This window comes from Sesamum indicum, linkage group LG1 (assembly GCF_026168435.1).
Source record: "Sesamum indicum cultivar Baizhima isolate 11 linkage group LG1, ASM2616843v1, whole genome shotgun sequence".
Classification (NCBI taxonomy): Eukaryota; Viridiplantae; Streptophyta; class Magnoliopsida; order Lamiales; family Pedaliaceae; genus Sesamum; species Sesamum indicum.
Genome location: NC_142657.1, coordinates 18828907 through 18852705, shown reverse-complemented (window position 1 = coordinate 18852705; position 23799 = coordinate 18828907). Strand labels below are relative to the sequence as shown.

Here is a 23799-nt window from a genome sequence, read left to right as displayed (position 1 = left end):
CTCAAATCAAAGTTCATTTATAATTTTTAGTTGAGATATACATCAAAGAAAACAAACAAAAGATACACGAGATTACTTTCATAGTAGACTAGTATCTACACTAGTGAAAACTCATATATTAAAATTGAAAAAGAATAAATATTCAGCTAAAACAACTAAGCGTGTTTTCGGTGTATATTTATTTAAAAGTTGTTGAAGTATTTGGATAACAAAACTTACAAGAAGTCAAATTGATCGATAATGATAGTTTTGTAATTAAGGTGAAAAAAGAAAAGGTTAAAGTTTATCGATAATGACAGTATTTGGATAACGAAATTTATAAGAAGTCAAATAACTTTTAAAAAAAAAAATTATTGAACCTATTCGATAATTTTATAATTTTTTATTTTTTAAAAAATACCAAAAGGATAAAATAAATAATGTCATACTTTTATTCTAATATTATATAAAACATCATAAGGAGTATTTATAATTTTTTTAAAAATAAAAAATATTTATAATTATACCAAAATTCATTAAAATTTATTATAATTTACTCATTATATTAATTTAAATGCATTTGACATGGAAATTGTGATTATAGCATCAACCATTGGTCAAAGGTGAGCGATGGTTTGATTTGATTTTCTGGTTGGATTTGCAGAGTGACAGCTCCGTATTATCTTCCACGCAGACGCCGAGACGCGTCAGCCAACACCGCCGACGAACAAACAAATAAATGGATCCTCCTCCTCCAACACATATCACTACTCTTCTATGTTTTGTTTAGAAATCCAACTGGCGAATAATGGTGGACTACTCTCATCATCAACCCAGCCCCAGACCCAGGGAGAGACTTCTTCCCAAGCGCATAATTCTTGTCCGCCACGGCGAGAGCGCCGGCAACATTGACGGAACTGCTTACACCACCACCCCCGACAACAAGATACCTCTAACTCCGCAAGGCATCGACCAGGCCAAGCGGGCTGGTTCCCGGATCTGCCACGTTGTCTCCGACGGCGGCGCTTCTTCCAACTGGAAGGTCTACTTCTATGTATCGCCCTACCTTAGGACGCGTACCACTCTGCGCGAAATCGGGAGAGCCTTCCCTAAGAACAGAGTTATTGGGGCTAGGGAAGAATGTCGGATCAGAGAACAGGATTTCGGCAATTTTCAGGTTGCCGAACGAATGAAAGTCATTAAGGAGACCAGAGAGCGGTTTGGCAGGTTCTTTTATCGCTTTCCAGAAGGAGAATCTGCCGCCGATGTTTATGATCGGGTTTCAAGTATGTCTTTTTCACCTTCATATTCCTGCCAACTTTTGTACACTCAATTGTCTTCTTCTTTGTTATTATGTGCATTAATTCGATTTACTTAGGTGTGTTTCCCCCCCCTTTGTTTGGAGTTAAGCTGCTGTTGCAGGAATGACGAGAACAAGTAGAGTATATAAAGTTTTTCTTTGTACTATTTCTCTCTTCTTTTATCTGACTGCTTTGGCTTTTAATGTACCGTAGTTCTCTTCTTCCATGAATTTGTTGTGCAATATGTATTGGGTTGCAAAGGGGCTCACTGCCACATGTTCTAGTGATGTTGACTATTCGAGTATAGGGTATCCATACTACAATAGTTTGTTTCACTGTCTGTTTCTAGCAACGAGGATTTGAAGATTTCCTGTCTGATTTTCTAATTCTTTGATATATTCACTGGACCCCCTGGAAATGCATAAACTTCATGTTGTTCAGTGGCTCGTACAAAACACCATCCCTCAATTGATGTTCATAACCCTTGGTAGTTTGGCATTGTTTCAATTTCTATCTGCTTTGGACATGTTCATTTACTTCATCCCACAGATCTATAATCTATCACCCATCTATGTCTATTTGACCTTTGCCTCATTGCTTTGGAGTCTGCAGTCATGCATCTCTTCTGCTCATTCTTGAATTAGTGACTCTCAGAAGTTGTCTTGTCACATGGTAACTATGGACGTCGTATTATCCTTGTCAGGAAGGTGATTGTCGCTGTTGTTTTTGTTAGACGAATAGGCTTTGACCTCCTTTTTCTTGTCTTGGGATGGGATCTTGATGTGATTTAGGTGTTTCTTGAATGAAATTTTGGGTATGTGAACTAATAGGAGGCAAAATTACTGTAAAGGTCACATCATGTCCATTGAGATTTGAAGATGCCTGTTGGAATGTATACATAAATATATATATATATATAGACATGTATATATATATGTCTATTAACATAAATAATAGAAAGTTATTTTAATAGGGTGCTTGTAGTAATAAATAAACATTATTATGTGATATATTATTCATTTACATCTATGAATATACATATTTGAGGAATATTTTCTATAAATGTGTAGTATACCTATATATTTATATTGGAAGTTAATATGTATGTTAAATATGAATGCATTAAAGTGAATATTAGAAAATATTATATAATTTTCTTTATTAGGGTACATATATATAAAAATGTAATATATTTCTTCATTTTAATATATGCAACTATACATACAATTATTTTTATGTATATGCGAATCGATGTATATATTTTTGTGCATAAAATTGTCTATGAGTATGTAAAAATGAGGGAGAGTGGCTGAGTCTTGTCTGAATAGCACAGGTTATGATTTAGGTTAATTTTGGTTTGAATCTTGGCATCCAAACATGTAAATTAATTTTGGCTCACTTAAAGTTGTCCCAACAATTAAACCAAACACAGTCTTCTCGATTGCATTTTTAAAACTCAATTTGGCTCGTCTATTTGACTCTTAGTGATGGTGATAAGGAATACTTGTCTCATTCATTTCACTTCTGTGCCTACTCTTGCATCATTCACCAGCTTTCGTGTCTTTCCTGGCAAGAGAAACTGTTTGGTAGATAGGAGGATTTGTCAGTTGTTAGAGTAGTCGAATGCCCTCCTCTTTCTTTAATGCAGGATCAAGCTACCCATTAATTTCTCAAGGGAGCCCTGTTTCATGTACCTCCATGCATAATTAAGTCTTATCTGTGTGGTTCATCAGTTGACTCTTTGTGTTGAGAAGCTGGTCTTCGAGTTATCAAGTTTAACTTTTTTGATTGATCTCTCTCAAAAAATGTTGTCTTATTATGATCCATATGTGTCAAGCTCTTTACAAGTAAAGATGTCACTTGTTTTGGTTCTACCCCCCTTCTTTTTTTTTGTTGTCATGTCCTTAACCCCCAAGGCTCTTTCATATTTCTGTTCCCTATTTCTCTTTCATTTTCTGATACTCGCATGTCTAGATGATTTGTCTCTGGAAGGTACACCTTTCCTCTTCTTGACAATCTCCTAAAAATGGTCTTGTATCTCTAACTTTGAGCATGCACATCATAATTGGATATTTTCATTGCATGGTGCAACAGGCAAAAGAACCTGTACTTTGCATCATATTTCTATTTTTGTTTCCTTTTGTTATTATCACCTAATATCTCCTTCATTTCCTCTTTCAATATTTTCCATTCCAAATGTATCTTTCTTGCTTTGTAATATCTTGGCTCACGAGATGCTTTTCTTAGAGCAAATGGCTTGTGAGATCTACCACCTTTGTCTCTTTCCCCCTTGTAAGTCATTTGTTTGGTGTAAGTGGGTTTGTATGTTGAAGTCAACTCAGTTAGCTTATTTGAAGGCTAAAAACCTTCCTTTTTTGGTCAATGGTTTGAGGTCTCATTGGTTCATGGATTATGCATGATACAATCCAATATTGGTTAATAAATCAAGTAAAATTTCTTCCTACTTGAGCACTGTAGCAGTTATAATAACTACCTTCGCAAAGAGGGGTAATATTTATAGAAAGGATGTAAATGGAATTCGTTTCTTATATATTGTGCTCTCTTAATATCTGCAGGAATAAGCATAATAAATTGTGGCATATAACTAAGGGAATATATTCTTGTGCCCACATGAATAACCATGTTGGTAAATAGGATAAGAGCAGGAGGGATCTTTCCATGTCTTAAGGCCATAGTTTAGTACCATTACAGTCTGTAAATATAATTCCTCAAGATTCTGCCGACGTGTCTAACCATACAGATTCTTTATGTTCTATGTGGCTGTAAGTTCCTTAAAGTGGTCTCTAAGAAAGAAAGTGTAGTGACTCTAGTTTAACTAAGATCTCCAATAGTCAGAATCATGTAATATTACCTATTGTCTTTTGAAACTCAATGTTGGGCTTTGCGTGGTGCTTGAATCTATACTATCTAGCAATTAGGATGTTTGAGAGTAACTTTGTCTGTCAAACTTTTTGGCATGTCGAGTAACAACCTGTTAGGGGTGTGGATGTTCCACTACTCTAGTGCTGTCTCCTGACTCTCCTCTCTCTTTTATTCTCAAGTACCTTGGAGGCCTGTTCATCTGTCCAAGAGCAACTTTTTACGAGTTTATGCATGTAGCTCCACTTAATCTCTCCCCTCTCTTTATTATCTTCTGCCTCTTTTTCTCTCTGTGAGGTCCTTTTCCTGTACTTTATGTATTGTATTCCCTGAGTAGGATTTTTGTTATTTTTAACCCACAGTGACTTTATATGGTCACATAAATTAATGAAAAACCATAATTAAACAAATATATGAATGTTTTTGCAAATTTTGAAAAAGAAAATGAACAGGCATTGACTGTGATTAACCCACTAGGTAAAAAATGTTGTAGATTTATAACAAAGTTAGTTTTTGCAAGTGGAATAATCAAGTTAATATTTTTGTGATCCTCTAACTGTTTGGCATAGCCATATATTTTTGTTAGTTAGGTTGTAAATATCTTGTTTGCACAGCAGTCATGGTATTATTACCATTGTGCAAGCTTTCTTTCCGTTATAAGCTTTGACATTATCAAGTTAATATTGTGGCAGTCCTCTAGTGGTTGTGATTAGCATATTTTCTTTGTTAGTTGAAATGTAAAATGGTATTGTTACTATTATGAAAGCTTTCTTTTCATCATGAACTTGAAAGTGGGATTATTATAAAGCTCTCTTTCGATTTGAATTTGAAAGTAGACATCCTATACATCTAAAATATTCATCGTGAAGTCCTTAATAGTTTTGCTACTAGTAGAGATAAAAATCCTATTAAGTGGATTACTGGTCTAGTTTAACAATAACACTTAAAGCCTGAAATTCTGATGGAGCTTGAGTTATCGTACATTCTTACTAGAGTAGTTGCGTCAGGAAATGCATTTGTTTATCGACTGGCAATTAAGTTTTCGAGGAATGATGAAGATTAGATGCTTTAGCACTGAGAAACCTTTGCCTAAAGAGCTCCACACTGTTTCAACCATAAAAAGATTATGGATAAACTTCTCATACCAAGTGGTCTTTTTCTAGATTCCCTGAAAATTTGCTCAATGATATTCTCTCTGTGCCTGGATCTATAGTTTGCTCCATTCTGTTGCTCTGCCATCTTCTTGCTCCCCATTTCTCTCTCTCTCAAGCGCGCTTGCTTGCTCTATATTAGATACTGGGGTTTCCTAAAACGGGCAATAGAAATTGAAGATCTACATTTATGCTTTGCCGGACACCCAGGAGATACTTGTATTGATATCTCGCCAACAATGCATGCTTCCATTATTGAAGCTTCAGTGCTGCCCTGAATTAGTACTACTATTAAACATTCGACATAAGTTTATCAATATTATCTTGAACCTAAATGTCCTTTGAGCGCACAATCATCATCATGACTGTTTTATTTCCTTTTCTGCTTTTGAAATTTGTATGTGACAAAATCGTATAGAAAAGTTACACATTTGTTCGTTTAAATTTCATTTGTTTCTAATTTTCCTCACTTAAATCGGGTCCTATTTGAAAGAATTTTGAAGTAACAATTTTCTTTACTAAAATTTTCTAAGATAAGAAAAGAAAAGAAAAATTAAATTGAAAACTGTATGGGTATTAATATCTACTCATATGATTTGGAGAGGGTAAGTGTTATATGGTATAGTTAAAGGGATAAGTGATACAAAAATTTGTTAGGAGTGATCTCTGTTACAAGGGGTAGTTTAGGGGTGCAAAGTGCGCTTACCTTGTATTAAGTGGCAATATAAAAGTTTTAATTGTTTACATATATCAAGTAGAAAGGATTTGAATTTTGTTATTACAATAATAATTGCATTTTAATGTTGCAATGCCAAAGAGTACTTCTGATTAATTTTCTTTGATAAGCACAAAAATGATTTTTAGTCGACAAGATATCTGGGACGGGCAGAAGAGAACGTTGAACGACTAGTTTTAGTCTCAAACGACCATCTTTTTTTCCTATTGACTAATATATTTGGAGTAGTGATGTATTACATTTTTTCCTTTTTAATGCTAATGGTAGATGATACTGGGTAAATGTGGTAGAGGGGAGGTTTTGGTAACTATAAAAAGGAAGGGAGGGGGGGGGGAGGTAAATGCTATCAACAAGAGAAGATAAAGAGTTTGATTTTGAGGTTTGACTTCTTAACGAATAGCACATAGAGGTGGTGTTTTATACCATGGAGTATAATGGATTGCTTCACTCAGTAAAAGTTTATGAAGGCTGGGAAATGTCCTTCAACGGCTTGATCTAATATGGATTTGTTTGTCAATAGCCCACCATCTTGGTTGCCTTCCTGGAATCTTGATATGCTAAATGTTTTCTTTTTTTTTTTCAATGTGAAGGATATTTTTGTAAAACTTTTAACTTATTGGAAAGTACTTCATTAATGAAAGCATTTCCCTTTCTGATTTATGATATATCGTATTTTCAGACACAAAGGATTATCTCTAAAAGAAGGCTTTCATATGTGTGATAGGGTTTGATAGGGTTTATCAAATCCAATCCGTAGCTTGGTTTGATGGAATGTGGTGCAATAAGTACACCGGACTTTCAGCTTTTAAATTGATTCCCTTTTGCCTTATTGTAATCGTCAAACCTTGATCCACAAGTGGCTTTAAAATGTGTTCTGCATCAAATGGCCTGATGTTGCTAGAGGTGACGAAGGAATGCCCTTATTGTGAATGCACCTTGTACAATTTTGAAACACAATACTGAAGCAATACATAAGGAGCAACTTGTAGAAGCAGATGTATGTTCCAGTGTGAACTGAAACTCTAGAAAACTGATAGAAATGTGTTGGGAAGGGGAGAAGTTACTCGAGAAGCTAGTTGAATTGGATAATGGGCGTTACAACTTACTTTTGCCTTCATTTGTCCAGAACTTAATTATTGCTGAAGCTCAAGGCTCCTGAGCAAGAAAGGTAGGTTCTTTCGCGTCCAGCTGGCAGATCAATGCCAGAGGAGCAGACAGATTTTTGAAAATCTCTTGAAAAATTAGGACTTTGAAAATTGTGTCAAGCGATTTCATTGTGGTCCTGATGCCTCACTTACAAATCCTTTAAAGAATGTTTTTTACTGTGTCAGTGACATTGTTTCCCATATGGATATGCAGAAATTAGAATTCAGAAACAATTCTTAAGTTTGTGCTAGATATAGATAAGGTCACAGAGAAAATGCAGGTGAAATGTTTCTGTTTTTTGCCATTTCTCTCCTGGTAGCAATCTCCTGATTCTTCACAAAGGCTCAAACCACCGGCCACAGCCAGTTGAAACGGGGCAATCCACCGAAGTTCCTGAATTTAAGTTGACTGGAAAGATATTGGCCTTCTCCTTACATCTTTTGAATCAAAGAAAATAATTGCCATTTCTGTCATATCTAGTTATTGTCATTTTTAGGATAATCTGCTGTAATGAAATATTGTGATTATTTTGTCAGCAATTCAAGATTAATGTGTGAATATTCAAGAGTGACTCATAATGTGCAGGTTTTCTTGAATCCTTATGGAGGGACATAGATATGAACAGGCTGCACCAGGACCCATCTGATGAGCTTAATCTTATAATTGTATCACATGGACTTGCAATACGCGTGTTTCTTACGAAATGGTTTAAATGGACAGTTGAGCAATTTGAGTACTTGAATAACCTTGGAAATTCTGAGTTTCGGGTGATGCAGTTAGGTATTGGGGGTGATTATAGTTTAGCAGTCCATCATACAGATGAAGAAATGCAACAATGGGGACTATCACCTGACATGATAGCAGACCAACGTTGGCGAGCTCATGCTGCCAGGGGTGATTGGAATGAAAAATGTCCATGGTATCTTGATACGTTCTTCGACCAGTTTGCAGAGAGTGAAGATGGTGACAACGTAGAGTCCTGTGATTGTGGCACCCCTTTATGATTCTTAATTGTTTATTTGTCGACATGCTGTTTGACATCTTTTATTGACCTAGAATAGTCTTGGATTGAACAGGAAATGAAGATGGAGATGTGCATAAGAACTGAGAATCATTTTATCTTCTGTATTTAATTTACTTTCTCCTGTTTCACTGTCCATTAGATGAAATAGTCTTTAGCTGTATAGACCACTCTATCGCAATCTAGGATATTGGCCTTAGAGATCTCTACTATATTAAAGTTCTTTTGACTTGAAATCGGATTTGAAGGTTATGATATGATTTTAAATTCTAGCCTGTCTCAAGCGGCCGTAAGCTTGTTTGATTTACACTTCAGCTCGTTAATATATGTATTTATATCGACAATCTCGCTTTGGAGGAATTGTTGGACAAAAAGTAATGTAGAAATATAAGTTTGAAATGATAAAAAAAGATCATGATGGGGTTAGAGGCTGATTCTGCGTTCATCACTAGTCGGCCCTAGAACCTCTGTTGCACCGCCACCAACAAATAACAACCGTATGGAGCAATTAGAACAAGCAGTGTATGAATTGCACTAGGAGATACCAGGAGTGGACGATACCTGGAGCATGATGCTTGAAATGCTCCAGGTGCTGGGTGTCGGTTGGGGGGACAACGCAGTTGGCCCTTGCCGACCCTCCTCCTCCCCACCAGTGGACTCCTCTACCGACTTACCAACTAACCACCAATGCATGCCAGGTTCTTGCAGATTAGGAGGCAACGAACTTAACTTAAGACTTTCATTTCATTATTTTATGTAGTTAAATGATTGTGATATTTATTTTTAATATTTTGTTTTCAATTAAATTCCTTTTCTTTACATTATTACTAGATTTTATATTTAAATATTTATTCCAATTATATGGAAAAACATAAGCCATCGTCACAAATTCTGTCACAAAATCCATTATAGAGACACAGCAACATCAGCTGCACTTTGTCGCAATAGGTTGCCAAAAATAGTAACTAATTGTTTGCAATGCCTAATTGATTTGGGATAGCTAAATTATTTGCAATGCCTGATTGATTTGGGAAATCCATGGGACGGCTACCATGATAATGATGTTGATGAAAAAACTAGTAGGATGACACCACAAGTCCATCGGTATTTTGCAACACTCTATTTCATCGCAATCACATAAAATACTATTGAAAGTTTTGCAATGACATCTATGTGGTCACAACTTTTCTTTCCAGCATTGGGTAGAATTTTCTGATGGATGTATCTTTGTACAATCCATCGCAAGTGGTCATTTTTTTTATGAGAATGTATAATCATAATTTTCTTTGTAAATTCTGTATTTCCTATATTCCTAAAGTGACGCATTTTGTGACGGACTACAATTTTAGTCACAAAATGTTTGCAGTGTCCACCTAACTGATCCGGGTCGAATAATGCGATCTCGAGACTCGATCTCAACTTAGAATGCCAATTCGTCTAGGACCAGATTTTGGATTCCCTGAGAATAAAAACACGAATCGTGAGCTCGTCGGGCACGTCCCCGACAATGACCCTCCGACGCTCAAGTTAGGTTGATCGAGAGAAATAAGTGCGATCTAGAAATTTCGGTCTCAATTAATGTGTATCAATTACCTCATTTATGGTGCATCGGGGTCTATTTATAGAACACAGTTGTACGTCAAGTACTGGGCCACGTGGCCTTATCTCATCGGTGCGCGTTCTGATCGAACGGTGGTCATTATCCGGGTCTTCGGTCGGTGTACGCGATCCGGGTCGGGTCAAATGCGACCCGCCTGCTACAAAATACGCGGATCCTGATCGCAAAATGACTATAATGCCCTTAATGAGGGGTGTTTTGGTCCTTTTGTAGGTGTGATATTTGAATACTCATCACTAACCTTCCTTCCCTCATTGCAATTTCCTTCCCTCCGCTGAAATTACGTTGCAGCTTTTTGTTGCGACCGATCTTCTTGGAAATTATTGCAGTTTTCATCGCAATTATTATTATTATTAGTGTAAGTATATCAGATTTACAAAAGCAAGCCATTTGGTCCTGATACTATACTGTTGTAGGCAAATTAGACACCGTCATGCAATTAAAACACAATCAACAACATATCAACCTAATAGGATCTTTTGTGCAATTCAAATTATGAATAATATATATATTATCCAACGCCCAAGTGAAATTTATCTATAGATATGGATAAATAATATATATATATATATATATATGTTGGTAATAACAGTATCCAGTTTGGTCCCCTTTCCCATCAATATATCAGCAGCTCAAAATTACAAAATCTTGGGTGATAAAATTTATGTGGGAGAAGAATGGTAAGAAACAATAATTGGAAGTGGTGCAGACAATAACTTCCAAAATTTCCCAATGGGAAGACAAAGACTAGACCTTGCATGGTACAAAAGAGGAGACACAATAAAGTACACTAACTTTAGTTGCTCACGGGATATATATCCTCATTCCTCATTCCTCACCCTCAAACAAACAATAGATTGGGGGAAGAGTCAGCCCACAACCCAAAAACCACATTACACCCCATATGCTCCCCTCATTCACATTGCTGTAAATTCAACAAAAATAATCAATCATATATTAAGTGTAAAATATTTACTATATGACTGACTTGATTTGGATAAAAACTTTCCGGAGCCATACATACCTTTAATATCAATCTCTCTCTCTCTCTCTCTCATGATTGTTATGCTTTGTTGCTGCTGCTGATGGAAAACCTCCCGGCTACTTCTCCTCCTCCGAGCAATGGCATTATCCATAGCCATCACCATCACTTGGAACACGTACCTCAAACTCATGGACACCACCATGAAATCATCCCCTCATCTTCCCTTCTCATAGTAGTCATTCCCATCATCATTGTAATCTTGCTCCTTGCTATACTCTTACTCACACTCATGCTCCGTCGCTTGCAACTCTCCAGAGACACCACCACCACCAGTACCACTGTCGCCACAAGTAAGAGCATAATCAACAACACCAACTGCATGTTCATTGCTCATAGCACCGTTAACATCAGGTCTAGTTCAGGTAATTAATGTGCTGCTGCCTCCATTTGTGTGTGTGTGAACAGACGGAGGTTGCCTGCGTGGAAGTGGTCTGAGCGGCACACCGCAGCCTAAATTGAGAGGAGCCCAACAAGTTCAAGTCCAAGTTTTTAGTCTCAAAGAGGTGGAGACCGCTACCAACAAATTTAGTGAAGCTAATATCATAGGAAATGGGGCGTCGGGCGCAGTGTACAGAGGGGTGCTGAGGGATGGCACTGCCGCGGCCATTAAGATGTTCCGCTCCCACGGCCGCTATGGTGAACGTGCGTTCCGGTTGGAGGTTGGTTTCTCATTCCCCTCATCTCTTCTTTCTTAACTCTTAGATTAGTCAATTCATTTACTTTCATTCGTTTTAATTGAAATAGAAGATGCAACATAATTCACACACTAGGACGTATTTTTGGCAAGTCAATATTATTCATAAGTCAAGTTGTATATATTAATGATTGAAAAATATCAACATATATTAATAGAATTAGAATCCAAATATTGAGAATTGTCATCAGTTGCATATAATAATTAATGATCAAACAATATAAACATATATACTCATCCTCTTACAACTCCAACCTACATCATACTTTCTAATTACACTAGGGGAATTATAACATTTAATTATGATTAATTCATTGATCATAGTTGATGTAATAATATAATTATGGGGTCTTAGAACAAGCAAGTATATACATTACATCCTTGTGATATATGACGAATTAGTATGAATTTGGAATTTGGGTTGACAGGTAGATCTGTTGAGCCGGTTGAGGTCTCCTTACATATCTGAACTCTTGGGCTACTGCGCAGATCAACATCACAGGCTGCTTGTATTCGAGTACATGCCAAATGGTTCTCTTCACAGCCATCTGCGTCGCACCCAATCTCCCTTGAACTGGGCAATTCGCTTGAAGATAGCCCTCGATTCTGCCAGAGCCTTGGAATACCTCCACGAGCACACAACCCCTGCTGTTATTCATCGAAATCTCAAATCCACCAACATCCTTTTAGACCATAACTTCAGACCCAAACTCTCGGGTTTCGGGTTGGCCAAGATTGGCTCCGACAAGCTCAATGGCCTCATCTCGACCCGTGTTTTAGGAACAACTGGATATTTAGCCCCCGAGTGAGTTATTATAATACATTCTTGTATTACTGTTAATTTTTAAAAAAAGGGACAGTGGCTCCTTTTTTAAAAGTTTAGAGAGTCCCGTTGCCTCTTTTGTTTTCATGTCCCACTACTAACACGTTGAAGATTTTATAATACAGGTACGCATCAACAGGAAAGCTTACAACGAAATCGGATGTATACAGTTACGGTGTGATTCTTTTAGAGCTTTTGACGGGCCGTGTACCTTTTGACACCACCCGGCCTCCTGGAGAGCACGTCCTAGTTTCTTGGGTCGGTATCATCATCTATTTTTATCCATTTGTCATTGAAGTTAGTAGGAATATTGATCCATTCTTGTTCTTCTAACTCCTGTGAGTTCACTGTGCATGATTCTCAGGCCCTTCCCCGTTTAACAAACAGAGATAAAGTGATGGAAATGATTGATCCAGCTCTAGACGGCCAGTACTCCAAGAAAGATCTTATTCAAGTGAGATTGCTAGCTCATGTTAACGAAATGCTTTACAACTTCTGCTTATGATCCGCTCATCAATATTCCTTGTACATAGGTGGCTGCAATCACGGCTATGTGCGTGCAGCCGGAAGCAGACTACAGACCTTTGATTACCGATGTCGTCCAATCCTTGATGCCTTTGGTAAAGAAGAACCCTGTGGCCGCCTCATCCAATTCACTTAGATTCGGCCACAGTCCAAGCCCCAGAGCCTAAAGCTGTCTAACTCTGAAGAACATGAAACAGATCAAATACCAAAGAAATCCAACAGACAGATGTCATAATCGGCCTTGCATTGTATTCATTGAACAAATAAGTTACGGATTAAGACCACCTCAAACAAGGTACCCAAGTTACCTGTTTATTGAAATCCAGTTAAGCATTCGTGTATCAAACTAGGTATGGAACTAGATAAACAAAATCCTAATTCGGATTGTGTTTGTCATACTTGAACCAATTACATGATAAATACAATACACTTATTGTGTAATTGGTGTACCATTAAGGAAAAATGACCAATCACATGTCAAATGTATTAAACTTGATCTGTAAGTAAAAGAAAAATTTCAAACGTTGAGTGACAGTGGCCATGCTAGCTACATCACCACTAGCAGCAAACTGGAGGAGCTACAGCAAACTAATTATACTATTTGAATCATGAATGAACTTTTCTTGGACATTGCTCGTACCATGAACCGATCCAACTTACTTTAATGTCCAAAAGTCTAATGATGCTTCGTCCATCAAGGCGAAAAGCCAACTAATATCTTTTCAAACCAAACTCCGACACTAAGTTTCTATATCACTTCTATGTTACATACATGATTGCGTGTAGGATCAGAAGGACTTGTAATGGAATGGAGCTGAGCAATACAAGATTTTACCACACTTTTTATCTATCTCACTGTCATACGAGTCGTAGGGTTTAGGAGCAAAGACGATAAGGCTTGTAGCTAGATCACGTTCATGAAAGTGCAAGATTCCTGACCGATAAATCTGAATGCAAAATTCAATGAATTGAGGATGTGAGATAGAATTGATAGCCCTGATAGAGTGAGGGAAGGGTTAGGATAAAAGACTTACTACGTGCATGCTTGCTGCACGCACTAGACTAATTATATCTTCAGACAATTGGATGTAGCCCCCAACAATTAAATAAGAGTAAAATTCAATTCCTATCTATTTTATCAGTTGAAGTTTAAAAAAAAATAGATTTAATCACATTATTAAACAATCAACGTAACACGAAATCAAACAAACACAGTTGTAATTAAAATTGAAAGAAATTAGAATTAATAATAATTTATATTGGAAGGGATAATATATGATAAGTGGTGCCGGTCTCCATAATTTGATAAGGCATCCTCCCCACCTCTGTTCTTGAAAATGACTGCCCCTATTCTCTACAATTCCAACAAATAATTCAAACACATATAAAACTCACTAATTATTTGCGTTCTAGAAGGAAACTAGACTCCTTGTTTCTTCTCCAAAGTCATTGGTCAACAAATTCAAATGCAGCCCAAGATTTTATATCTATACCAATCAAAGTCATAAAAATACTGAATTAAATCTTTCATTTAAAAAATATGTACATGCTACGTATATAAAATATTATTCTGAATAAACCACATATATAATAATATCATTTTGATACATATAAAATGTATATATTAAATAAAATAAAAAATTTGCAACATAATTTGAAATTAAAAAGTGGAATAGCCAAAAGCACCAAACTTATTAATAGTAGGGTGCTTGGACATCAAGAAAAATGCAGTACACACCAATCACGTCAACACAAAAATTTCAACTCTTAGAAGCCCACGTGGCTGCCCCTCCCACCACTTCTTACACCATTGCCCATTTTTCTATTTATTACCTTATCAGTGACGAATCATTCAGCAAGAGCAAAAGAAAGACCGAACCCGTCAAACAAGAAAAAATGGAAATTTGTCCGAACGTTCCATCACATCCAAGCAACTCAGACTTGACACTTCCTCTCTCTTCCCCTTGAATATCACGATGCCTTCCCACCCTACTCTACTGCCCCCTATTTCTTATATCTATCTCTCCACCCACCAACCTTCTTTATTACGCCGTTTCCGCCACACACAACGATTATTCGTGTGGAAATTTGGCTGCGAGTTAAGGTTTCCAACTTCATGCGATGAAGATTTGTGTTGCAGAACATCATGGGATCATGGGCTTTGTTTTCCTCGTCTCCATGTTACTATCGCCGGGAATCGTTCTTGTTGGAGCTCAGAGTCCGCCGGACAACAACGGCAATCAGTATCCTTATGCAAGGTTCAGCCCTTCCATGGCTATAATCATAGTTGTCCTGATAGCAGCGCTCTTCTTCATGGGCTTCTTCTCTATTTACATCCGCCAATGCTCTGAGTCCTCAGGCGCCGCGGGCAGCGTCCGCCGAGCACTCTCTTTGCGCTCCCGCAGGGCGGCAGCTGGGCGTGGTCTGGATGCATCAGTCATAGAAACCTTCCCCACTTTCTCGTACTCGGAGGTGAAAGACCACAAGATCGGGAAGGGGACGTTGGAGTGTGCGGTGTGTTTGAACGAATTTCAGGAGGATGAGAGACTGCGTCTGCTGCCCAAGTGCGATCATGTGTTCCATCCCGAGTGCATCGATGCTTGGCTCGAGTCCCACGTCACCTGCCCAGTTTGCAGAGCTAATTTGGTCCCGCAGCCCGGCGATGAGCAGGTTCAGGCTGACGCCCAGGAGTCAACCGGCAATGATCATAACGTGGAAAGAAGCAATTCAAGAAACGATGAAATTGTGCTGCAGGTTGATGAAAATCAGCAGCCGGGGCTGACCCGGAACCTGAGCTTTGAATACCGAAACCGGCCGCCAAGATCTTGGTCTATAAAATCGTTTGGTTTTGGCAAGTTTAGATCGCACTCCACTGGCCACTCATTAGTACAACCAGGCGAAAACCTCGAGCGCTTCACTCTGAGATTGCCTCAAGAAGTGAGGAAGGAGGTCATGGACCGGGCTATGTTAAACCGTACCAGAAGCTGCGCCGTTACGTTGCCAAGGGAAGGCAGTTCGAGAAGGGGGTACAGAACCAATGGGGGAGAGGGAAGCAACTGGGCCGGAAGGTTTTACAGGCGCATTGAGAGGTCCGACCGAGAAACAAAGTCGGACCGGTGGGTTCTCTTCACCAGAGGTTTATCCCTGAAATCACCGAAAGTGGTGGCCGAAACCGGTGATGGTGTGGGGAGCAGTCGGACACCGGTCAAAATGCCATCTTTCAAGTGTTTGGAACCTAAGGCTGCGGATGAAACCAGTCTAATCTCGGATAACCCTGGTAGGCCTCCGGTTTAAATTTTCCGGTCCAAAGTGAGAGCGTTGTTCCCTATTGGGCGGAGAGAGTTGACTTTGATAGGAGACTTCCATACTCAACTGGGGCCCACACTAGTTTGAAATTTGTGTAGATGATTTTTGTTTGGGTTTTCACGTTGTCAGAATTATGATCGTTGAAATACATACTGTACATTAATTTTTTTATTTCAAATTTTTTGTTACATTTTTAATATACACACATTTCATGTACAAAAATTATGTTATTAATTTTATTTAAATTATTTTTGTACGTGTAATAGTCTATATATTTTAAGTCAAATAAAAAATACAATAAATTTAGAAATAAAAAATTCAACCAGCTATTTCACAATGTCTATAAGAAGTTTTTATTTTCGATATACTTTTGTCACTAGTAATTATAATGTGGCATTGTTGATAAATGAGTCAGATGATATTATGCCATGTGTGATTTTGTTATCGCTTTTAATTTTTAGTTTTGAGGAAAATATGTGTGTTTAATTTTGTAGTTTATATTTTGGTGATAAAGTTTTGGAATAATTACGATTTTACAAAAATCTTAGAAGAAAAAATTATATTCGACTTGAAATTCAAGTTGACATTTATAATATATTTATTTGATGTAATTCGGATTAGAAATTAATTTTTACTAAAATATAAAAACAATCATTTTTAAAACAATATACATATATATATATACATTAAAAATGAACAGAATAATTATATGGCAAAAAAGTTGTGACCGAATGTAAGAAAACTGAATGGTATAATTTAGATTTCAAGACCGACCTTAGCTCAGTTGGTAGAGCGGAGGACTGTAGTGGTCTCATAGCAATCCTTAGGTCGCTGGTTCGAATCCGGCAGGTCGGAAGGTTTTTAATTTCTTTTCCAAACATTTTTTTATATACATTTTTTCAACTACCAATTACCATCCATAAAAAGAAGGCATCAACACTAATCTATAGTCCACAGAGAGCATCTAAGCTACATAGCCTCTTCGGTCGTTTAGAAACCACACAGAGTCCTTAGGCCGGTTAAGGGGATATTCGACTTTCTATGCACATTTAATTTTCATGATTTCATCATCCTCATCCTACTTATCACATTTCTTGTGAGCAAGTATTCAAGGTTAAATATCAATACGTATATCAGTCATAACGAAATGCTTATGATATCATTTGATTTATTGGACATAACAAAAACATTTCTCATTTTATATTCACATCACATTCGATTAAATCGAATCATCACACCAATCAAGTATTCTCAATAGATGATCATTCCCAGACCACAACAGCAATTTTACATAACATAGACAAGAATCTTAATAAGGTTGGAGAAGGGGGGTGACTTCAAAACTCACATTTCCAACCCATGAAACCACAAATTCAGGTATACTAGACAACGTTTTCCTAGCAACTTCAAAACTCTCCACAAAACTAATTTCATACATATTCTTTTTATGTCTCTTAATTTCATCTCCAAAGAGAATAAGTGGAAATTGAGTTATAACGTTCAATACAGTAGTATTTGGCTGTACAGGAAACAACGCAATAAAGTATTTGCTTCAATTTGACCCTCAGAACCAACAAATTAACTTCTCACCAAAATGAGATGTCTTAGTATAATATACTGTACTGGAGTTTTTCAATTTATCAAAAATCATTTAATTTGAGTTGTATGACATAAAATATATTTGAATTAGTTGACAAACTGTAATTTATAATGCTGCAATGCCAAATCAATATTTTTGTTATTAGTAGCGTCCAATCAACATATTTTTTTATTTGAATAAAATCGATAGTTATATTCTTTATTGATTTCAAAATTATTAGCAAAGTCACATCAATCGATAACGAAAATATACTATTCTTTTCATTAAGTTAATAATTAAAAAATAAAAATATACATATTTGTAAAGTAATGATTGAGCTTAAAATGAAGATAATATGCATTTTTTATGATTATATATATATATATATAAACAAATACATTCACTTCGTTACTGTTTCGAAGATCAAAAACCGAAAATTGAAAATGAAAATAAAATACCTATTCACCTTTTAAAGCATGGGACTGTTTTTGAATTTTATACAACACATTAATGGCCACTTTGGAAATGAACTCAGCTCTAAAGCCAAGCCCTTTAAACTGCCGAAACAGTTGCGGGCAAGATAATCGAATCAAAAGGAGCACATTCAACATTATTCGCTACTTCTCCGCCAGTTGGTAGTGTATAGGATGCAAACTCAAAGCTATAGCAAAACTTATTTCCAGAAAACTCTACTCAGAGTAAATCAAGAAAGCACGAGCACGATTGCATGACCATTCATTTGATTTAAGTCTGTTGTCAAGCGACGATTATATAAAACATGTTATTTCATAAATATTCAACATCAATGAGTTTTTCACTTCCTCCCCAAGTGAAAGAAGAAAAAGTGAAAACAACCCGCTGCCATATTTGCTGCGTACTTTCTCCATTAGGTGCTTATACCTCCAACAAAGGATTGTAATGTTACCTATATGCCTCCGGCAAGCGGTAGCCACTCATCACTATTTTGTCAGCAAACATCTTACCAGTCTTTGGCATGACGTGCCAGTGCAATGTTAAGTTAAAGTTTTTACCGCGTAGATTGCTCCCCTGGAAGGACACAAAGAAACAAAAGATGAAATCTAACGTCCACAAGAGTAAAGAAAACGTGCCAGTATATAATCTCTCACTTGGTCAATAAAGCGATATTTGTTAGTTGTGTGAATCCAAAACTGTGCATGTTCTTTGGAAGGTATGATACCGTCCCACAAGGACACCTGCCAAAAAATGCACTCAAATGAATTAAAACCAAGCTTGGAAGCTTTCAAATTAATGAGCTGTGTTATACGTCAAAAGAGTAGTCCAAATTTGGTTAAGGAACAAGGTAAACAAATTAAATAAGAATGCTTGGTTGAGGAGTGGCTTTAAAGTTTTCAGTGGGAACTAAAATAAGTCTTAGAATCTACTGCAAAAGGATAAGGTCAAATGAAAGATCACATCAAATCAAATATAAATAATCCATTACTGGACTACAGCATTATATGATTTTGAAAAGGTCAGTGGTCCAAGAGACTTCCACGACCAAACCATGCCCATGAACATATGTTAAGCCAACAGCTAAGACTGCCATGTCTTTAGTGAAATAAAGGTCTCGAACTGAAAGGACAAGAGTAATTTCCAGCCACATATATACTACAGCATTAGGGGGCCTCCATCTCTATAATTAAAGTATGCCTACCACATATCCAAAGTAGGGCACAGGCTTTCAGGTAGAGCCGGGCCCATGAAGGTATCCAAATAGTTCTGCTGCTAACCACTGACCCTAGAAGCAACAAGGAATCAAGGATAAAAAAAAACTCGGGTGGCACTTCATGCATCGTGAACTAGATGAAAGACCTCTCAATACAATTTTTTTTATAACTTTTCCAGATTATAATAATTTTTGTTAATGTTCAAGCTTCCAATTTTAATAATGTTTAGGGATGGGTTGGATACTTGGTTAAATTGGTTCCCCAAAGATGTTAACTTAGATTTCTAGACTAGGTTGCTTCTTCAATATTAAATAATTTTTAATACCATTTCTTATTCAGGAGAAAATAACTGAACAAATTTGTAAATATATCTGGAAATCATATTTCGGACTTCAAGAAACTTTTTTCGGCTAACAATAGAAGTTGAAGCTGCATAGTTTTGATTATAGCAGCATTTTCACAACAATCAAACCATAAGCAGGAAGATCGTGCTTGCATCAAGCATAGAGAATATACTGGGAGCATCATCATAATAGTATCAGCATATCCAGAGCAAGAATGATTAAGTGTATATTAGAGAATAAAGATTAATAGCCACAAAGGTGCTAACATACAGGCTCTACAATGCTAAAACACATGTACATTGTATTAGAGAACAATAATATATGCATAAAAAGGCCTCAAGTATTAGCATACCTGATTAAGCGAGTTTTTTGGAGTTTCGTATTCAGCAGCTAAAAATACAAACACCTGCAAATTCAAGATTTATAGTTTATCACATCCAAATAATTTTAATGGCAGAAAGTGAGACATCTTACATCTTATTCAGGAACATCCAACCATATTAAGAGAACAAGTGGCAGGCATTTGATATTGAGTTCATTTTAACTCTCCGGCCCCACCAAACAGGGTCTGGACGACATGTAAATAAAAGGATCCAAAGCATAAACCTAACCAAAGTTCAAAGAAATAGATGGTGGCAATTTTTTGTTGTCCTTAGAGTTTAGTTTTTAGTTGCATAGCCTTATTGAACCAATGCTTAAACAAATAAATACAGAATAAATTCTCTAATTCACCACTTCAGTTCCCACCCAACAACTCGATTTTGCGCATGAAAACTCAATTTCTTTTTTTATGTTTGCATTTTGGATCCTATGCAATTACTGGACCTATTATCACGAATAGCAGATCGGCATAAATAAAACCAACAAAAGCCATGGCCCATGGGTTCATTTCACAGAAAACAGAAGTCCTCCTCTTACAACTGAAAAATCACCTGAAACATACAGACAACATATTGAAGAATAATCACAGAACAAATGGTTCAACAGAATATTCTACATACTGACGAACCTGCTTTGTATTCCATGTAAACAATGACTGCAAGTTTGCTGATATATTCAGTGTCAGGCTCACCTGCATAACGTAGAAATTTTCATTAAACAACTGTCTCATTCTGAACTTACTTCCTAGTATAAGAGGACATGCTGTCAGCTTATCTTTAAAATTTTTCAAAATTGGAAAACTAGAAGATGGATCCATGTTAGACAGGAAATTCTAACTTTTTGGAAAAAAAAAACGCACACACAAACTTTGCTCTAGAAGAATAAGATGCAAGTTTGTTAATCACAGAGAAATATCCTAATATAGGGGCAAACCAACATCACAAAATTTTAATATTTATTACATCAGTTAGAAGGCAGTAACATTTAACTATATATAAAGGGTCAATTTGTTTTTGCTAATTTAACTCTATTGTCAGCCCACAAAGACCCAACCAAAATGGGGAAGGAAAAGAAAGGAGGAAAACCAAAAGAGGTTTTACATAAAGAGAACAAAATAGTTTTCCTATGTTCTTATTTTCTTCTCCCCTTCTTACTGGCTTAGTAGGGGTGGAAGTGAGGAAAGCCTCAGAGGTTATTTTGCATCTGGAAGTAATCATGAACCAATAACTGATAAGAAAATTAGCAGAAAAATCCAATTGACAATATCCTCATATCCATTGGTTAGCTAACAATACAAGTCTTGGTTTACATTCAATAATCAATAGCATGCACAGATGCATCATTACTGGCATTTTCTGAGAGAATTTAGAAATTAGTACAAACAAAATGCCTCACATCCTACTTTCCCTCTAAAGCATCAATGAGCTTATGTGATTTAAGTCATGTTGGCAATACAACCATCAAGACTGCAGTGTGGTGGACAAGAACTGGAGAGAAGACCCACAGAGATGGATAGTTATGGAAAAGTGAATCCTGGTATCAAGAAGGAATCGCTTTCAGGCCAAAAGGGAGACAGGGAAGTATTCTTGGTAAATCCTATTATCTGGTATCGCAATTGACGTAGAAGCTGAACTAACAGCTATATGTGATGTGGCAGAATTTGGTTTATAGAGGATGCACAGGTTGAAATCCGCTTATTCAGGCCATTGGCATTTGTTGTATCTGTTGATGGAAATGGAAGAACTTACAAATGCCCTTAATTTGTCCATTAAAAAAGTAAATCTCAAAGAATCATATTGCTGATTTCATAGCTACAGAGGGTTGCCTCTCAAAAAGCAGTATTTGAGATGATGTATCTGAGGGTTACTTCTCTCAGATAGATGTACCTTATTTTTTGGGTTCGAATGATTTGTAAAATACTACATCTTCTCCAGTAGTTTTTGGAGATCTGGCCATCTCCCTCTCCCTTTTATTTTGCAAGGACGAATGGACTGATAAGAGTTTATTTCAAACACCCAATCCACCCACCCATGCAAAGATGGTTTCAATAAAGCAGCTTGGAGGCCAGTTATATCTGCTCTCCTAAAAACCCAAACTTCACCTACTATTCTGAACAGGGGTGATTTCATATAGTAAACAACTAGCTTTTAGAAAGGAAACGATCAGCTACTAGATGAGAATGTAGAAGAAAGAAGTGTTTGTATGCAAGTGCTTTAGCGATTGAACTGGGAATTCGAAAATCAAAGAATATGTCATCACAGAAATTGAAGCAATAAAGTTCAGGTGCACAAAAAATGAATTCATAGATCAAGACAGATGTATATATTACGTCAATACATCTCCTAAATATATTACTGGAAGAACAACTGATTAATTGAATACTCATACATTCCTAACTGCAGCTGCTGAATAAACTATGTAGAAAAATATAAAAGTTCATTAATCTCCGAAAAATCAGTTCACATCAGAAACAGATTTAGATGAAAAATGGAAGGAACAACATCTCCAAGTTCAGTTATCATGTACAGCATGTGTGACCAAAACTATTGAAACATATTTCACACATACCAGGCCAGCACAACTCAAAAGAACGATAACCGTTCCATCAAGCTAAACCTAACTTGCACCCGGTGACAAACGCATCATCACCATCTATGAATAAATAGGCACAAACGAATTACCTCATCATCGCCATCGGGTTTCTTCTGGAACCAATTAATATTCAACACCTAAAACCCACAAAAAAAAAGGAAAATAACTAAATGTTAAACAAGTTAGGGTTTAAATAAACAAGATCATACCAAATTCATTGAGGAAAAAAAAAATGACGAAAATAATCAAGTACAGCTCACGCACAACAGACACACATATGCATATATATACATAAAAATAAACCGGAACATAGAAATAAGGTTACTTGGACTTGGGAGGTGGGAGACGGCGAATTGAAGTTGTCGGAGAGAGAAGCCATGGCGCATATGAGTGCAAGAATGGTGATGGCGAACGTGAGAAACGCATTGGCTCTATACCCAAACGAGTGCATTGTGTTTTTCTGCTAAAAGTTTTCACACCTTTCAGCCAGATGAAGAGTAAATCTGGACTGTGAATTGGGTTTTTTCTTCTACTCCGCCTCCGGTCTCCTGCTGGGGACTTATCAGATTCCGGTCCACATTCCATATTGGACTTTTATGTTACCGGTTTTTCAATTAAAAAAAAAAGGATAAATTCCATAAAACCCTTCTATATTTTAAAAATTCAACAAAAAATTCTTTTTTTTTTAAAAAAAAAAAAAAGCATAACGCTCTCTGTTTTTTTTTTTTTATTCAGCTCACTCTCTCTTTTTTCTAACTGATGTTTAATGGCGTTAAATTTTAACATCGTCTGGTCATTATATCCCTTATAATAATTAAAAATTATAAAATAAATAAATTATTATATATATAAAGATTTTTTTAAAAAAAATCCTACTACCACCCCCACCCTGTTGCTTACTGCCCACCTCCCCCCAACCCCGGCCATCTAACGATCTGATGATAGCAACATCAGACAAAAAAAAGAGAGAGAAGACGGGGGCGTGGTTTT

General features: G+C 36.6%; 4 protein-coding genes and 1 non-coding gene across 5 annotated transcripts; 4 read left to right on the top strand and 1 right to left on the bottom strand.

Annotated features, from left to right (window-relative positions):
• Window positions 1-595: 595 nt before the first annotated feature.
• On the top strand, window positions 596-8486 carry LOC105162434 (phosphoglycerate mutase-like protein AT74). The gene is made up of 2 exons (XM_011080444.3): window positions 596-1265; window positions 7779-8486. The coding sequence occupies exons 1-2, from the start codon at window positions 788-790 to the stop codon at window positions 8195-8197; spliced, it is 897 nt and encodes a 298-aa protein (XP_011078746.1). The 5' UTR covers window positions 596-787; the 3' UTR covers window positions 8198-8486.
• Window positions 8487-10640: 2154 nt separating this feature from the next.
• LOC105162435 (putative serine/threonine-protein kinase PBL7) lies at window positions 10641-13360 on the top strand. The gene is made up of 6 exons (XM_011080445.3): window positions 10641-11167; window positions 11283-11536; window positions 12000-12376; window positions 12520-12652; window positions 12759-12848; window positions 12928-13360. Exons 1-6 carry the CDS (start codon window positions 10918-10920, stop codon window positions 13084-13086), a joined length of 1263 nt encoding a protein of 420 aa, XP_011078747.1. The 5' UTR covers window positions 10641-10917; the 3' UTR covers window positions 13087-13360.
• A 1434-nt stretch (window positions 13361-14794) lies between these two features.
• On the top strand, window positions 14795-16422 carry LOC105162436 (E3 ubiquitin-protein ligase ATL6). The gene has a single exon (XM_011080446.3). It carries the CDS (start codon window positions 15041-15043, stop codon window positions 16211-16213), a length of 1173 nt encoding a protein of 390 aa, XP_011078748.1. The 5' UTR covers window positions 14795-15040; the 3' UTR covers window positions 16214-16422.
• Window positions 16423-16994: 572 nt separating this feature from the next.
• TRNAY-GUA (transfer RNA tyrosine (anticodon GUA)) lies at window positions 16995-17080 on the top strand. The gene is given in 2 exon segments: window positions 16995-17031; window positions 17045-17080. It is a non-coding gene; the product is annotated as a tRNA-Tyr (tRNA).
• A 1423-nt stretch (window positions 17081-18503) lies between these two features.
• Window positions 18504-23378, bottom strand: LOC105162437 (signal peptidase complex subunit 3B). Its single transcript, XM_011080447.3, has 6 exons — window positions 23135-23378; window positions 22899-22946; window positions 20846-20908; window positions 20189-20242; window positions 18932-19018; window positions 18504-18851 (listed from the first exon to the last, which is right to left on the bottom strand). The coding sequence occupies exons 1-6, from the start codon at window positions 23258-23260 to the stop codon at window positions 18726-18728; spliced, it is 504 nt and encodes a 167-aa protein (XP_011078749.1). The 5' UTR covers window positions 23261-23378; the 3' UTR covers window positions 18504-18725.
• Window positions 23379-23799: the final 421 nt, after the last annotated feature.

Bases quoted from the DNA above. Each gene is read 5' to 3' on its own strand.
- LOC105162437 (XM_011080447.3), bottom strand. From the start codon at position 23,260: ATGCACTCGTTTGGGTATAGAGCCAATGCGTTTCTCACGTTCGCCATC. The intron at 22,947-23,134 runs GTAACCTTATTT...TGTGGGTTTTAG, and splicing joins CTCCCACCTCCCAAGTCCAA to GTGTTGAATATTAATTGGTT. The intron at 19,019-20,188 runs GTATGCTAATAC...ATTTTTTGGCAG, and splicing joins CAAAAAACTCGCTTAATCAG to GTGTCCTTGTGGGACGGTAT.
- LOC105162434 (XM_011080444.3), top strand. From the start codon at position 788: ATGGTGGACTACTCTCATCATCAACCCAGCCCCAGACCCAGGGAGAGA. The intron at 1,266-7,778 runs GTATGTCTTTTT...CATAATGTGCAG, and splicing joins TGTTTATGATCGGGTTTCAA to GTTTTCTTGAATCCTTATGG.
- LOC105162435 (XM_011080445.3), top strand. From the start codon at position 10,918: ATGGAAAACCTCCCGGCTACTTCTCCTCCTCCGAGCAATGGCATTATC. The intron at 12,653-12,758 runs GTCGGTATCATC...CATGATTCTCAG, and splicing joins AGCACGTCCTAGTTTCTTGG to GCCCTTCCCCGTTTAACAAA. The intron at 12,849-12,927 runs GTGAGATTGCTA...CCTTGTACATAG, and splicing joins CCAAGAAAGATCTTATTCAA to GTGGCTGCAATCACGGCTAT.
- LOC105162436 (XM_011080446.3), top strand. From the start codon at position 15,041: ATGAAGATTTGTGTTGCAGAACATCATGGGATCATGGGCTTTGTTTTC.